A 17,631-nucleotide genomic window follows, 5' to 3' on the forward strand; every position below is an offset into this window, starting at 1 on the left:
TGACGGTTCAGCAGCATTCACCATAAGCCCCAATTCAAAATTTAGGTGGCTTTTCTGGAGTAGCTACAATCACGTGTAAACGTACATGTTCCTTGAAATGAGTCATCTCCTCAAGGGTAACTCTACTGAGTGACTGTAACAACTTTGATCCAGGATGGTTCTTCCGGCTTGTCCACTTTGGTCCCTTTCCGTCACCACGCAAAGTTAATCGAGTTACTTTGAAAGGTCATAGACAACCGGTTTCCTGTCTCACGGTTTGTCCTAAAATGAGGGCTCGCTTCACCGTCGGCAACAGCGTATTCCCACGTGTCCTCTTCAAGTGTGATACAATAAGTTGTTAATCAAAATTTTTAAAGCCCATAGTTGTAACGACGAGAAGGTTATTGCACTTGCGACTTCTGACTCCTACATACAGTGTAGATGTTCAAATGATTGCTAGTATTCTACCCGGTTCCAGCTTTCAATGCATTGCTTCTCATTGCGGTATGGTCGGTGTTTTCTTGTGTGGTGATGTTGACCTCAATCCATCGCCGTCTTATTTACTTTCAGCTGCCCGATTTCCGGTCAGCTCATAAAATTTCACCGCCAGTTGATGGCATACGCTCTGCACTGTTTGGTACTCAAATTCTTCCTCCGGGAGAGGTTTTCAATCGTCATCAGTTCCATTCTTTTGTTTTTATTCAAGTGCGACATGACACCCGATTGTTTCGGAGCATATTAACTGTTTATCTCGGTTGTGGTTACCCTGTGGGTGGTATTAAGGTTTGATGGTGGACCTCCCAGTGTCATAACAATAACCAAATCGGTGGTGGTTGTGATTTTATGGCCGAGGTCGTACCCGGCAGCTAATTTGTTTTTGTCTCGAAAACCCTGAGCTACATTGGTAGAACACTAATTCGAAACATTACCGTTCCTCACATTCGAACGAGACCCAGTTCTTGGTGGAAAGATACATCATTTTAGGACCATTCTTTGCCTATGTGGTCTATGGAACGCACTCGTGATTCCAAACAATCAGAAGACAACGAGAGGCGAAGTGTGCTGTTAGACCGGTATAGAAAAACATGCTGTCGCCAATGGACAGTCTGCGGTGTGCACTGTCATGTCGGCTTGTGTTATCGTTAACTTTTTGCCGTGTAATTGACTCACAAAGCAGTTTGTCATCTACACATTTGGATTTATCTGGTTTTTGTAGTGCATCTCGCATAACTTTGACTGACCGAGCACCAAACGGTTCCAATCATTTTGCACCATTCAAGTGCACCGTTAAGCCGACGCCGACTGTACTGTGGCTGACAAGACAATGTTAACACTGGTAAAACGCGGGTGGTACCGAGTGGACTCGGAGACAGTGCAAAGATATACCTTTGACCGCTAAATTATCTGTCACAACGTAGGTGTATCCTACCTACCACAGGGCAGACTGTCCTTCCCCTATTTGCGCAGGAACTTTTTCGACTGATCCGTGAGGCCATATGTTCGACTTTCAGATGCAGTACATTCTACACTCAAGGGCCCACACCGGGGTTCTTGCTCAACAAGGACCTAGTGCGCGTCCCCCCGGAACCGATGCCTGTTCCTGGGATAGGCCGAAGAAACTCATCGTGTTCATCTGTCTCAATGGAATGCCATACCGAATCCGTCAACCTGTTCTTGTCGGATCAGACTTTTAGTTTCACTGCAGATATTTGAAAAGCAGGACAACCACAATGTATCCTAATCAACAGCATGTACATGGATGATTGGCTATCGAAGAAGGTTATCCGTACGATTGAAGCACGAGGTGGTATCAAGTGAATTCCCGCCGTGTCTGTCAGCTACTCCTCTTGTCCGAATCTGCACTTGAATGCACTCCTGTCTATCACATTTGGAGGCCAAACAAACTCTGACGCCAGTGTAATAGTGGTTTTGGCATAGTACTAGTTTACCGACTTCCGGTCAGTTTCATTTAATGACTTCGAAGATGTCCAAGTGTTCCAACCACGTAGAATCGTGTGCTTGCTATCCTGTGTTTACTGTTAGCATTCCAAGTAGGGAGTTAACTCTTCTCGTCAACCGGCTTCGTGTTTCTGATCTTTGCCACCTTGAAGCTAAAGGAATTGACCAAGGCGTACTTATTCACGACCTCTCTTTAGCCACGCGCGTGCATTCTTTATTTATTTACCTGATTTTGCTCGGGTGTTACCAGGAGCTCAGTGAACACCGTCCAAATTGATTGCTTCTCTCCTTATCGATGATTGTCGCAGTTGATAGTTATCTTCCCTTCGGTGGACGAGTGGATCATCATAAGCCGCTCCATTCCTCGATTTCCAATAGCTTTTATCGGCAAGTGTGATTTTGCTGATCGTACGAATGGCGAACGTCTGCTTCTGATGATAGCCCTTTTATTCGTTGGGAGTTTACCTTGACGAAGAACCAAATGTGGCAACCACGGTTTGACTAAATTAAGCTAACTAGCCACCATATCCATTCAAACCGCTCACAAACGAAAGATCGGCTGGGTTCCAGGTGTGTCTCTCCCAAAACCAAATTTGTTTGCAAATGAGTGCATTTCGCCAGGTTTTATGATGTCCACTGCATACAGCTTGGTACTACCTCCCTAACCGCTACCGGTTGGGGACAGTTGCTCCTGTTTATACTACTTAGTTTGGCCTGTTTTTCTACCGTTTAATCTCTTTCTCGTCCATTTGCATCTAACTCATTCTTAACGTTCGATCTGCTGTTGAGACCATTGTTGTCAGGTTAGGTTACTACAGGACTGCTTTTCTGTTTATTTGATCGTAAAATCAAGATGTGACGATTCGCTCACTTTTATGGAGCTTTTGCGTAATATATTACACTTCAAAGGCAAACTTACCCAGTGAAAGCTATCTATCTCGGTAGGCTCAACTTGCGTCACTATCTTATGAATCTGTGCGACTGTCGGTCATATCTTCCTACTCGGAGGTTAACAACAGAATCCCAAAAGTAGTACTCCGTTGTTTTGGAGCATCAGGAAGTTTTTGTGTGTTTCTCTTCCGAACGCCATTCTCCCTTTTTCCCAACTACTGTTGAAGGTTCTCCGGGCGCCTTATGTTGGCATCTGTTGCGTGGAATCTGTCAGGTTCATGTTAGTCTATGCATCTGTTGCTACAGATTTCTTCCGAACTCGTTTCAGGTGTGCGCGACCGGTCTTTCGACCGGTAAGAACCATGACGGGCTCTCACATAAGCGTGAATCATCCGCCTACCCGTTTCGATCGGATCCTGTTTATTTACTGTTGGCGTTAGTGGGATGACCAGACCATTTGTTTACCTCGAATTACAACAGACCTTCGGGAGTAGGCCTATCTCCTTTTTGTTTACTTTAATACAAAGGAAATCTCGTTTCCGTTAGTTCGAGCGATTACTGTCAGGTTGAAGAACAGCGTGGCTAAAATCTTAGTAACTTCATGGACCTACAGTGATTCTTGTCCAGTGACTGTATTGTTCCCAGAATCGATTACCTTCTTTGGCTGCATTGGTGGGTAAGTGATGAGCTTTGGGCCGGAAATGGTGTTTTTTTCACGAATTACCCAGTATCGTTACCATCGTTGGCACAACAATATTTCAGACCGTGCGTTTTTTGCCGTTGTGCATCCATTCTGATGTACTTAAATGAAGTAGTGAAGTGAAAAAGCTAAACAAGGAAATGAGGTCTAGTGACGATAAGTTAGTCTTCCTACAAGGCAATATTGAGATATCTCCTTTGCATTGATACTTTTTCTTTTGAGGGATGACTTTGGTAGGCCGTGGCATGATGGTAATTTTATTGGAATATCTTCACCGACACATACACGGTGCTAAGACTGGCTTTCAGTGACCATGGATCTGCATGGGGTTCATCACAGCCTGTCAGCTGAATCAAACAAGTAGCCTATGAACTACGTGACCAACTTTAAATGTGACCGGAGTAATAAATTTTCGAGATCCATTTTAACGCCACCAAAACGGTTCTTTGGAATTCGACAGATAACAAGTGATCACACTTTGTTTACGCTTCATTACCCTGTGTGAAATATCCCAAACTTCAGGTGAATTAAGTTTTGTTCTTCAAACTGATCCCACAGAATAGTAGGAGTCCACCGGTAATCGTAGGTCACTACCAAAAGGTATTCCTACTTTCATCTAAATAAGTGGGTAATTGAGCGATTTCAGGGGTGAGTTTTACTTGTTTAGTTCTATGACGACAGTGGATCGCAGTGAAGAAATCCTTGATGCGAAAATCACGGGGTTTCATCTCGCTATTCATGGGATTACTAATGTGCTCACATTTTGACTCTGCCAGACAAATTGGACAAGGATTAACAGCAAACAACGCTGGTGGTATCCGTTCATAGCCGTATCTCGCACCGTCTTCAGTTAGGTCCAAGGAGACACATACTGACCTTAAGATCGGGTCACAGCAGCACCACCTTGTAACTCATACTCAAAGGATATTTGCTAAGGACAAATTGTGACGCAATTTCAGCTTGACGTTCATCATCAAGCGTGTCACCAGCTATGTATGCTCGTGTTAATATAGCGCTGAAGCTTACACAGTCCTGCACTTTTAAGGGAACCGTGCTTAAATTGGACGATACAGGCCAACGGTTTGTCCTTGGATTCGTTCTCAAATAGCTCAGTTGGTTTATTTGATGCACTTTATTGTGGATTCCAGGTTGTCTAAATAAGTATACTTGTTAATTTTGATTACTTTCCACCGACAGGAATACGTTAGAAGACTCCTCGTTACTGATAGCTCTCCATGCTTGATGGGATGTGCGTTTTGTCTGGAGATGCAGTTTGTCAGGATGAATTAGTTCATTGTTGAGTCTCACTCTGTTCGAAAGTCTGAAACAATCCTTATTTCATTCGGACCTTGTCGTTTTCAACCACGTCAGTCCATTGGATTCTGTCCAAAGTATGCTTACCGACGGGCGTATCTGACTTATATCTTGTGTGCTGATAGCCATACACAAAGTACACCTCAGGTTTTCAGTAACCCAATCAGAATCACAAGTCTCCGTTTGGCCAGGACATAGGATTTATTTATTAACGCTGAAACACACGTCTTTTTTCCTGGATTCTGAGTTTGAAACACTCGTATGTTTTTATTCGAGGGTCAACCTGCTTTAACTCGCTAACTTCTTGTGAAAGCAAGGTCTCTGTAGGCTGTTCGAAGTTCTTTAAAAACCATCGATTAGTAGACGTGTAGCAGCACTAGTGTGAAATTTCGCTCAAAAAGTGGTTAACAAGAATGTGGAAAGTGGTTAAAAAGACCTCACACAACTACATTATTCAGACCAACATGTCAGCTGCTTCGTAACAAAGTAACCCTAGCGGAACAATCTCTTTTCGCGAGCTTGGCGATGATTCTTCAGCCGTCGATCGGGTCGTTAGGACATACTATTCAGTTAACCAAGTTCAACCATCGACATTCTGGAATAACTTAGGGGAGCATGACAGCTGAGGTCTACATCTGTGCACAGCACAGGTCTGGCTTAGTTGAAACTAAGCTTAAGGTGAGCTGTTGTTGAGTAGTTCTGCTAGATCTTTTGAGCGAACTGGTTCCTCTCGGACCCTTTTCCCAACCATTTTCATCACCGATCACGAAATCTGAATGAAAGGGACTGACCCTCATTGATCGTGAAAGCTTAAACATGCGGAATATCTAACTCATGTGATATCTGATTTTAAGAAACATCAAAATCAGGTTGCGCAGGAATCTTACGCTAAGACTGCAACACCGCAGGGGCATTTTAACTTACATTTTAACTTACTGCCTACATAATGCAGTAGAAATTGTCTCTTTTTCATGACCATTTACCCATAACATACCCACAGCTGCGACACTCGGTGAGTTGTGTCCGTGGACGAGGACTTGTGAACTTCTTCTAAGTAGTTGAGAAAAATTTTGCTTTCCTCCGCTATTTCCCTGCAGTATTCATAGAGACTCTTACAGATACTGGCAGAAAAATATATTAGCCTTATCTCTTCGGGGTGTTGCCACCTTATTCCTACTTTCGTGTGAATATCATCAGAAACAGTTGGAGTTTGACGGTTCCTGTTAATAGTTCATGCTGAGTTTCTGGAGTTTGCGTTCTGTAGAGCTTTCAATGAACTTACGAGTCAAGTATGTTTCAAACTGTGGTCGGAATTCGTGTTACGAACCAGGTGGGGTATTTCTCTCTCTGGTGTCCTAGTGGTCCCTTGTCTGTTTGTGAGAGACAGCTGCTGCATCCCATAATGTTGCTTTCTAATCCTTTGATACAGTCCTAAAAATCAGTCGTGTTTCCCTTTACCACTTACTCCATATGGCGATCAATTTCTCAACTTGTCTTTTACTGTTCAGCTGCTCTTGTTGGTTTACTCGTCATGGTTTCTGAGAATGCGTTAAATTGAACGACAAACACCACCCGTCCCTTGCTTGTTTGCGTTTCCCGTTCGTTTTTTGACCAGATTTACATAATTTTATCGAAGAAACATCGTTATTATCGCTTCAATACTCACCTTCATCTTCTTTTTTTGGATGGCGAATAGGTCCACGCCTATATAATTGGTCATCTAAAGAATGAAATGCCCGCAATAATGGGGAAGGATGCCAAGAAAAAGGAACTGATCAACAACTTGGGCAAAGTGTACGAAACCCTGTCGCGCTTGCACCACATATCCCTGGGTGATTTTCCCAATGTTCAACGAATGCAAGAATGTCTCGCACTTCATGACTTCCGCACATTTCCAAGTTTGCAGCCGAAACTGGTCAAAGCAGTGGACGATATGCTGTCAAACGATATGGCTAAACTTATGCAAATGATCCCACAGGTAAGTGGACACTTTGGTATGACCTGTCGGTAGTAATGTATTCGGATGTTTTTCACACCTATCTGTTTTTCAACGCTCACTCACTGATTGATACGTCATATCGGTTCCACTGGGTGTCAAATCATCGTTCGCAGGATTTGGTTTCACAATCGCATTTCAGCTGGATCTTGCATGTTTTGGAGAACATTTCATTCGCCAATTTGTCTTCTTTGCAAAGACGGCCCTGTCGACTAACTGCGTCGGATATCGTTGTCCGAATAGGGTTTTCATGACCACTTTATGGTGGATGGGAGTAGGGAAATTCGCCTTCGCTGAGTTGCTCAGGGGGGGGGCTAGATGGTCTAAGTGGTAAGAGCGCGAATTTACTGACCTGAAGGTCCGTGGTTCGAACCCGACCTCTGCCTCTCGACTTCCTCTGTCTAGGCTTTGGCATCGTGACAGTATACCAGCCCTCGTGCTTCCTTCAGGTAGCATGGCAACTAGGCACCGAAAGGGTGCTGCAGCTGCTCACTTTTGAGTTGCTCAGGATAGGCCATCTACCAATTGTATCAGTCAGTCACGGCTTGATGTGCGATCTTCGAGTTAAAGGCACTTTCAGGGGATGCCAAATACCTTACTTCATAGTTGTATCTATGGAGGATTCTTCGACTTTTCAAAGACTATCTCCACCCTTCTTAGATTTTCATTCAAAGCCAACTATTTAATGCTTTGCTAGCCCATGATCCATAATCGACCTAATTTCTAGTAGAAGTAACAGATAAGCTGTGAACGCAGCTGCTTGCGTTTCAGTGGAACGTGCACGGACTAATGGCACAATCAGTGCATTTTTGTTTCACTGGTGGTGAGGTAAATAATTTTCTGTGTGCCTAGTCAGCCGTGCGTGGAATCACATACCAAACCTTTCAGTAGACGAATGACTTGGTTGATAACTACAAGTTATAACATAACATAACATAACATAACATAACATAACATAACATAACATAACATAACATAACATAACATAACATAACATAACATAACATAACATAACATAACATAACATAACATAACATAACATAACATAACATAACATAACATAACATAACATAACATAACATAACATAACATAACATAACATAACATAACATAACATAACATAACATAACATAACATAACATAACATAACATAACATAACATAACATAACATAACATAACATAACATAACATAACATAACATAACATAACATAACATAACATAACATAACATAACATAACATAACATAACATAACATAACATAACATAACATAACATAACATAACATAACATAACATAACATAACATAACATAACATAACATAACATAACATAACATAACATAACATAACATAACATAACATAACATAACATAACATAACATAACATAACATAACATAACATAACATAACATAACATAACATAACATAACATAACATAACATAACATAACATAACATAACATAACATAACATAACATAACATAACATAACATAACATAACATAACATAACATAACATAACATAACATAACATAACATAACATAACATAACATAACATAACATAACATAACATAACATAACATAACATAACATAACATAACATAACATAACATAACATAACATAACATAACATAACATAACATAACATAACATAACATAACATAACATAACATAACATAACATAACATAACATAACATATAACATAACATAACAAGACATAACAGAAGCAATACGAGTGTTTTGTGTAGTATCTTCTGTTTTTTCTGGTGAATTAATACGTTACATTGGAACAGTTCAAGGCGAACCGCCGTGTGGTGAATCTACTTGTATGCTCACTCTCGATCCAATAATTGCCAACCGCTCAGACTTGTCACCAGACGCTGGATTAATTGCTCGCGGAAGCCATGAAGTCGCGACCGAGATGCTGAGTGATGGTGACCATAAATTGTTATCTCTAGCGCAGCGGAGCCAAATATAAAATAGCGTAAACCTGCCCGATCTTTACGCGGCGAGGGTTGGCAGTCGTCCACTTTTCGCCAGCCAGTCATCGCGCATAACCTCAAATTTCTCTCTACCTGTCCAAGCACACCACAGTTGCACTACGCTTTTGTTTTGTTTTTCTTGACTTCATTGGAATTAAAGGTGCGTATTACAGTCCGTCTAACGAGGTAACTGTTTTATTCTGCTTCTTCCACAAGTTTCATTTTGCAGCTCCAAAATCGTTCACTAAGAATCCACTAAAATGCTTGAAAAAATCTGATCGGGTCGACAGGAACCATTAAAGTCCGCTAATCATAATGCTGATCTGTCATGCATGCCTACAGACCATAGTGTTCAACCGATAGCCCGAAAACCGCGAATTTGAATCTCTCTAGTCATTCGTATAGTCTTAGTGTTTCCCAACAAAACTAAAACGACCGTGTGATACCCTAGCTTCTCAGCATAGGTGGACTCCACTTAAAGGACGGAACCTCGGTAAAAATATCAATATCACTTTATTATGTATAACGTGGGTTCATCCATTCAATTGTCCCCATAGGTAGTCTGTATTGTGACCCTTCTCTTTTTGGAATTCACTGCCTTGTGATTCCCTGTCAATAGATCTCGGGTCGCCACTGGTCGATTCTTTCAGACAGCCTATCCAGAGGATTCAACTTCGCTAATGCAGTCGACTTTCAGGGCGTCCGTATTTTGTGAAGAAACAGTACCGACAGATCATGAGACACATTTGTCTCTTCGAAATGTAACCAAAAGTTGATAATCCATGCCCAGAGTAAGCTGATAGTTTATCGGTCAGCCGTCCAGGCATAGTCAGGGTTATGATTGAGTCCGAAACATTAACTTCCTGGTCTGTAGGTTGCATCTCAATTACTGGGCTATGTCGAACTCATTCAGCTTTCTCACGTGCGAGCACGTTCTTTTGCTGCAGTGAAGTCATAGGAATACTAGCTCTGCTCGTGCTGTTAAACTGGGATTATTTGGGGCATCAAAGTCTTATCTTTCCGTAAGTTTAACACGTGTCAATAAGTTACTGGTTTTATGTCAGTCAATTCGTGATAAGGAATGCGTTTCTTATCCCCTCATCAATGAAGGCATATCCCATTTCCAATGCGTGATATTTTTTAGTAGGTGGCTACTATACAGTCTTCAACTTCTGTTCTAAAAGCCAAAACCTCTTTGGAACGAACATCATTATAGAGACAAGATTATGAGGTTATAGGTTACACATGACAAACGGTGTTAAGCAGGCAATTAGCCAGCACCAGATTATTGGACGTTTACCTGAAACCAAAATGATTGGGGTCCCATACCTCAGTTTAGAGGCAAAATGTGACCGCGATGCGAACCCCTGTGGGATGGATTTGTATGGTCAGCTAACCCTGTAGTTTCTTTTTGGTGATTCCTTTAAACACTTAATAGCGAATCTGGTTTTCACGGGAATGCTGTTATTGGGCTCTCGTATGTAGCACTTCTCGTTTTGTGTTGGTAGCATACGCATTTAGGAAACTCGGCGGTAAAACCGCATAGTTACGTCGGGTGTTAATCAATTGAACGATAGCTGCGGTTTAGTAGAGCTTCTGTTGGATAGCGATTGAGAAGACAACCGGTAAACCAAGTCCACGAGCACGCATTTGTCTATCCGTGTTTTTCCCTTTTTTATTGGTTTCTGTATACACTTTATCCCGCTTTGCAGTCGATGCTATTTTGCTTTCCTGTCTGTTTTAGGAGAAGGCTGCTACACAGGTAGGCTGTTGCCTTTCAAAATATGTTTCGTCCGTGTTTCGTCTGTACTTTATCGGGACGTCGATTTTGGCACTCGCTTTTTGTTGTTATTGCGAATTAATTTGGTCTCGGGCCCCCAATCAGATTTTTTTTATAATGTTGGGGTTACGGATTTATTGGGCTTCTTGTTGTAACGTATTTTCTAAATTTTACTCTATGCCTTTGTCAATGTGTGTGTGTGTGGTGTTTTCGGAAACTACACGTGGGGTCAGCCCTTTCTCTACACATGGAGCAAATGCTTTGACTGTCTACCGCTCCATCCGTACGTTCACATTTGTGGTAGACTATCGTGGTCTGTGAAATTTGCTGAATGCTAAATGATATTAACGTACGTGGCTGCATGAGAGACCACTGGGTGGCAACACAAGCTTGTTCTAGATAATGGCTGAAGGCGAGTCATGTTGCAGTCTCACGCTCCCTGGATGGTCTTTCTCGACGCTCTACTGAGCGGTGGAAATCCCGTACGTCAAGCGATTTCGAGGTGAACTTAAAAATAGCACACGGGTGAGTCAACTGATCGCTGCGATACTAAAGCTTAGCAAAGCGGCGTGAACAACGATGGACTCCCTTTGGGACAATTTGTGGTTCGAAACAGCTATTTACGTCTCATCATTTGTCGATGGGACGGACGATCAAATCTGGTTTTCCTCTGTTTCAACCATCCTTCTAAAGCATGCTACTCTTCTCATCGCTCTGTGAACCTCAGCAACACAGCTGTGAAGTCGACCGTAGTTGGTCAGTACCGAAATCTGCAGTGAAACCAAACATACTCTGGATGCTTGATCGTATGGTACGTGGTATAACGCACTTTGTGTCATCATCAGGCAGACTTCCATGTCACCACCTTGTGGTCTTCACTGGAGTATGGTGACATTGATCCCTGCCTCTGATCACAGAGCAGATACGAAGTTCACCTACGTACCGACGGGAAGCCGGGAGTGGCGCGGTGAACAGTCAGTTAACGCGTTAGTGGTATATGAGTGGCTATATGGAGTGTATGAAACAGGCGACTCCACTAGGTCTCCTTCAATTTTCTCACTTTTGGCCCAAAGCACGAATTTATGTCTTTTTATACTTTGTTGCACTCCGTTTTGTTCCATGTGTCACACTCTGTTCATGTCTCTTCGTGGAATGAAGCAGTTAGGATCTCATCAGTTTCGCCATGTTTACGTGCTGATTACTTATATCGTGCAACGCGTGTGTGACGCGAACCTCCTGATGCCCCATTAAGCGGTGAACCAAGGCATTTTCGATTGTCCGCAGTCCCATCCTTTTTATACGCATCAACTTACTTCTAAAAACTTTTGGGCCATAGTCATCCCATGTCTTAGCAAAATAGTTTTAAATCGGGCATTTGGTTTAATCCGACACTGCCGCCCTTCAAGACCATCCTTCGTCCTTACTCTTCGGAAACGCAAATAAAGTCAAAACTTGGCTCTCGTTCCTGATTGGTTTAAGACTGTGAGATTGTTTGCCTTATAAACAGTCCCTCGGAATTTCCCCCTTGAAACTACAGATTACAGTGATTTCTTACTCTCGTCATTTATCCGCTGTATCACTACAGGATACAAAGCCACCACTCGAAACAGTTAGGTGTTGAAACAACATTCTATACTGAATCACCTCCAGTCTCTTTCTTTCTAGACTTGACTTCTTGTTCGATCCTTTCGTTTAAGCGTGCTTTCTCATCAAGATGGACGTAGCATGTCTTCTGAATAGGGTAATTTAAAGTGAGCTGATCCATAGCATTCCACTGTGTAACTAACGTTTTTTTCGGTACGTGGATTGTAAAATGACGCTTCAGGAAATGATACGTACGACGTATGCAATCACCTGCATATGACACATTGGAAGGGCCGATGGAATTCTCCAGTTTCCGATCCAAGTAGCACTCTTGTTCTGATATGTGAGAGGATAACTCCTAGACAGTCCCAATAACTTAAAGGCGGAATTTGCCTATCGCTACAAAATGGGTTAGTTATGATGCACGCTTCGATTGTCTACCCGTACCTCGCAGACAAACTAAGTATGCATTTTGGCGAAAATCTAATGGTACGTTATTTCATTATATGTATCACTGAAAAAAATTATAACAAAATTACTCACCACCCCATAGTCTGATCGTTTTTTTCGGTCGTCACTTCTGCTGAACGAAGACGCGGCATACTGGGATTCATTTCTATCTGGCAGTTAATTTCCAGTTCCCGGTGCGTGATGGCTAAAAAATGGTGTTGTGGAGAATCACCGCAATATCTAGGTCGTCGTTTCCCGCGGGGTCGATTAAAACCCACAGTAAATGACGGGGAAGCAAGATTGGTGGTGAATCTTTATGGTGACGACGGTATGGTTCAATCTGTGGCTATTTGTGATACATTAGTGTAGTCATTTCGTCCAATCGAACACCGATGTACACGTGCCTTCAGGAAAGGTCTTGCATGATAATACAGTGTGCCAACATGGTACTTCACATGCTGCACTATATCTGTTGGTCATAGCTTTCGAGCCCGCGTGAACAAACCGACATAATCTAAATCCATTCGTTTCTGGTGGCCTTATGCCGTTAACAAATACAACTGGTTGTGAGCTCAGACATGTCGTCCAATTCGAGTCAGCTTTTGTTTGCCGGTTAGACGTGATTACGAAGCCTCTTTATCTAATGTGGGCAATGTGTTCCTTAATAAGTGAAACTAGTCGTAACAGTTGACCACGCTTGCAATGCACTGACGAAATGTCATAAAAACGATATTCGGCCAAGATCCATATTCGAAAGAATGCACTTTGATTTCTGTTTGCACAAACAAATATGTGGTGGCTACCCTGAACAGTGGAGTGAGTCAAGTCACTGTTTATTGCATTCCCCGAATCACGTTGAGCGGAGAAAGTTCTGAGCGCAGTCAACTTTCTGCCTTGTAAATTTCTCGTCTGTGGATCCTGGGCATTTTTTAGAGGATCGTCAGCCTGGTATTCATCTCGTCACGAAGAAAGGACTTGACGTGTCCATCCAAGGGGTGTTCTTTTATCAGATGCGATGGCACTCTGAAGCACACACGAATGGAGATGCTACTATGCAATCTCTAGGGTTTTCACCTCTCATCTGACGGATCCCTGCTGGGCAAAGTGATATTTAGCTGTTTAAATAATGCACACTAGATAAGGATGTGAAAGCGTTGTGCATACGAAGCTAAGACTGAAAAAAGTATCTGAGAACCTCTGAGCTGGATAAGCTTCGTTTGCAAGGTATCGCGGTTCGCGTTTACCGCCATCATGGGTCTAGCGATCCCTCCACAGAGACACCACCTTTGGGACCGAATAAAAGTCTTACTTTTGTCATTCATGTACATAAAACATTTCACATTCATAGAGGCAGAGCAGCAAAGATTGGACATCGAATGAGGTCTTATGACAAGAGTTGGGATGGAGCTTAAGTGTAAGCCAATGGCCGGAATCCTTACTTTTTAAGCACACTGTCGACTGTTTTCTTCTAGTTAACATTGGTTCATCACATGCCCACTTCTACATTAAGGTAGTTTTTCGCCCGTCAAGTATGAGCGTGGCTTTGTCAGGGCTGTTTCACTGGGTAAGAAACATAAGCATCGCAGACCAACAGTAGGTTCCTGAGCCTTCTGAATTTGATCAATATCATTTAAACTGTTCTCCCTCTGATGTGATTTGCCAAATCAAACTGAGCTGCGAACGTTTTGTACTTACCGATTAGCATCCATCGTTCTTGTAGCCATGTTGCTCCTGTCTGGTCGAACCACTTCTTCGAATTTCGTTCATAACTTTCATCTGTAAACTGAGCTGGTATATTTCTACTCATTTATCTTATTGCTGTATGGTTACTCAGCAAACACTATCCTTTCGAGTTGCGTACACTGGTCTAGTCTAAACCGGATGTGAGTTAACAGGGGTCACCAAAGATAGGATCCGAAGTTTTATTTCCTTAATAGAATAGATTGCTCATCAGACTGTTAAAAACTCTTCAACAACCCATGACCGGTCTCGCCCTTCTTTGGCCTCATCAGATAAGCGTAGTTTCGTAGTTTCCGTCAAACTTTTTTTTCCACTTGAGCCCAGATTGTACAAAATTCGCAAAATGCACTCATTCGTGAACTACGTTGATGTCAACAAGAGACCCAGCTGGACGTCTCGTTTGTGATACTTCTCAACTGAATGTGTTGCACAGAAGTGGTCTCTTGTTTTAGTGCGCACGATATTCGAGATATCTTAGTAGATACTGTTGACATAAGACGCTACTCATGAAGTATCTTTTTTAATAACGTTGATCAAAGTAATCTGCTGACCTATGTCACTTCCGGATATGCTCTTCATCTGGTGGTCATCGCCTAGAAAAACCCATCGCATACCTTCGAGCTACTGCACTTATCTTAATAGTTAAACGGTACCAACGTGACATTGGTCATTTTGAAAGGTTTGTGTAACGGAAGCGTCTTTTTATGGTGCGCACCACCCGCACAACCCTGGCTTTGCTCAGTTGCTTTTTCGGCGGATTGTTCTGCTTGTGCAAAAAAACAATACCGGAAAAATTCTTTAAGGGTTTCTCTTTAGGATTGTTCTCAGAATTGAATCTCAGTACACCCTAATTCCCTATGCTTCATTCAGAACTAAACTGGACACCGATTGGAAAAGTCTGGCGAACTCAAGAGTAATGATTTTAAGATTCAAAACACAGAAGTTTGGCGCTTCACTAGATAAATCTAGTACAACTATGCTGTAATGAACTTGTGTGTATATAGAATGAGTGAGCCAGAAGAAAGTCAGTCAAAAGTTCATCGTGAATTATGGTGTGGACTCATGTTTGATCGATCGATAGCCAACTGATCCTTGCCAACTGAGTCGGTTGTTTTTGAGCTCGGTGAACTGCATTCATCGAACTCATTTCGACCTATTCATATGTACTGTTTACCAAAACGCAATCGTCATGCATCAAAACTATAACCTTTGAAATAACTGGACCGATTTAATGCGGACTAATTGATTATGCCATCACTTGACCATATCTCCTATGCTCTCCCATTTAGCGGTGGCCGATGCTGTAACAACTGAAACCAACATGCTTTTGGTACATGGTACATGGGTGATAAACTGAACTGCACTATGTTAGTTTCTCTGTTGCAACTACCTATTTATATGATCAGTGCACTGTTTGCGTTGAATGCACAACCGAACCAGTGGGTCGTAAGCGTTGATCGCCGCACACTGAACCACGTGTTTGTTATCGAAATTTTCGATGCTGCACGTACTGTCAGTGATCTCAGTTTTGGTTCTGCTGTTCGATTTTAGAGAGTCCCAGTGTCTTCATCTTGCCTCATCATTGATGACCCCAGCACTTAAATCACCCATGAAAATCGGTCACTGAAAGATTCGGATTTGTTCGAGTTCAACCGTTGATCATAGAGTTTGTTTTCTTTGTCCGATTGTGGCGTAGACGCCGATTTGTGGAGTTGTCCTTAAATTTAAAGGTTCGGGAGAATTTTCCGCTCTTCCCGTACTATGAGCTTAGTTTGTACGGTGATCAGAAGGCTTTTCAAGTCATAACTTAGGAGTTCTTCGCGTTTGTGTTTAGTAGGAAAACTGGTTGATGACATGAATGTCCTGTTCCCATCCGCCTTGGTAATTTCTTGTGGAGTATTTCCTTTTAAGGAAGGGAGGAAGTTGAAAATTATTGTTAACTTATTCTCAGTAAAATGTGCTCAACCAACGAGCTGCATGCTTTTCAGCTGTTCGGGTGAAGTCTAAGGAGGTCGTCTCGTGGATCTCCGTGGAGCAAATTTTCGTTACTGAAACTAACTATTGGGCGTTCACAAGGCTAGCTTCTTTTACTACACGAAGTTGAAACGGATTTTCGACCGATGCACTCACTTGCACACCAATTCGGGTTTCACAGGAGACTCACCTGAATCCCTACTGAATCTCTGCTTTATGATATTCGTCTTCAGATCTTCTTGTTGGCATGACTAATCATCAAGAGTACATGGGCCATTCATTATTTTATGTGAAAGCGGTCACACACGCGGTTCGCGGAACCGAACTTTCAACCCACGGCTTCAAACGCTGGGTCAAAATGTTGTTTATCAAATCCAAAACTGGTCGTCAGAGAAGTTCTTGTTCGCAGATGTTCTGAGCCATAAATCCTCTCATCTTGTTACCCAGGTTACACGTTTATAATTCCAAAACGAAGTTAATAGCTGACGAATCAGAACCGTGCTCATGTTGCCACTAGTATTCCTCTACGTATCTAGACTGGTTTATGTGCACAGTTGCACTCTAATGATCACACATGAAGCCCGTCGTGCTTGACCGCTCCTCCTCGCCACTCTGTGTGTGAATGATTCAGGTTGACCTAGATTCAAGCTGATCGTCTTTTATACAAGCCGTTCGCAGTTATCTAACGTTTATTGATTTTTGCATGAGATCCAAATAACCGCGCTCCACTTTCTTCATCCACTAACTTTTTATTGCTTTTTTTCTCTGTAAGTTCTATGTTGATCAGCTTTCTCGACGGTCGCAATTCTAATTTGTATGGTATGGCTTCAGGTCGCCGACGTTCCGACTGATTGATATTGGGTCATTCTCAACATTATTTCTCAGATGCTATGACGGCCAGAAGAAATTTCATTCCATTTCGGCACGCATTTTTGGCGTTATCGTTGTTTAGATGAGAATCTTTCGCATACGCTCACCCGTTTAATATCTTGTTTTTTTGTACCATCGTACAGGAACAAAAAGCCAATGCGCCCGTTCATGAGCCAGTACGCGGTGGCGCTTTCGATTCGAACGATACTCCATTCAGCTATCAGGCCAGTGAGGGTATTAACCAGGGTATGTATGATAGTGAGTGGATCGTCTCTCGCGAGCGAGCTGAAGCGGATTCGGTGAGTATTGTGTGCGACATTCTCTATTTAAGGTGCCATTCTGAATCCTATATTCGATCTCCGGGCTTGGTTTTGTCAGCTTAAACCCAGCAACGTCTTGCAGGATAAATTCT

The 17,631-nt window shown here is 42.3% G+C and overlaps 1 protein-coding gene across 1 annotated transcript in view; it reads left to right on the plus strand.

Annotated features, from left to right (window-relative positions):
* Positions 1 to 17,631, plus strand: part of T265_15072 (hypothetical protein) — a gene marked incomplete at both ends in the record, with an annotated part of 30,416 nt that overhangs the window by 4,547 nt on the left and 8,238 nt on the right. The window contains 2 exons of the mRNA XM_009176470.1: positions 6,540 to 6,821; positions 17,363 to 17,518. Of these exons, the coding sequence (XP_009174734.1) occupies positions 6,540 to 6,821; positions 17,363 to 17,518 (438 nt within the window). The remainder of the gene's footprint in view (positions 1 to 6,539; positions 6,822 to 17,362; positions 17,519 to 17,631) is intronic.

Source organism: Opisthorchis viverrini (assembly GCF_000715545.1).
Source record: "Opisthorchis viverrini unplaced genomic scaffold opera_v5_340, whole genome shotgun sequence".
Classification (NCBI taxonomy): Eukaryota; Metazoa; Platyhelminthes; class Trematoda; order Opisthorchiida; family Opisthorchiidae; genus Opisthorchis; species Opisthorchis viverrini.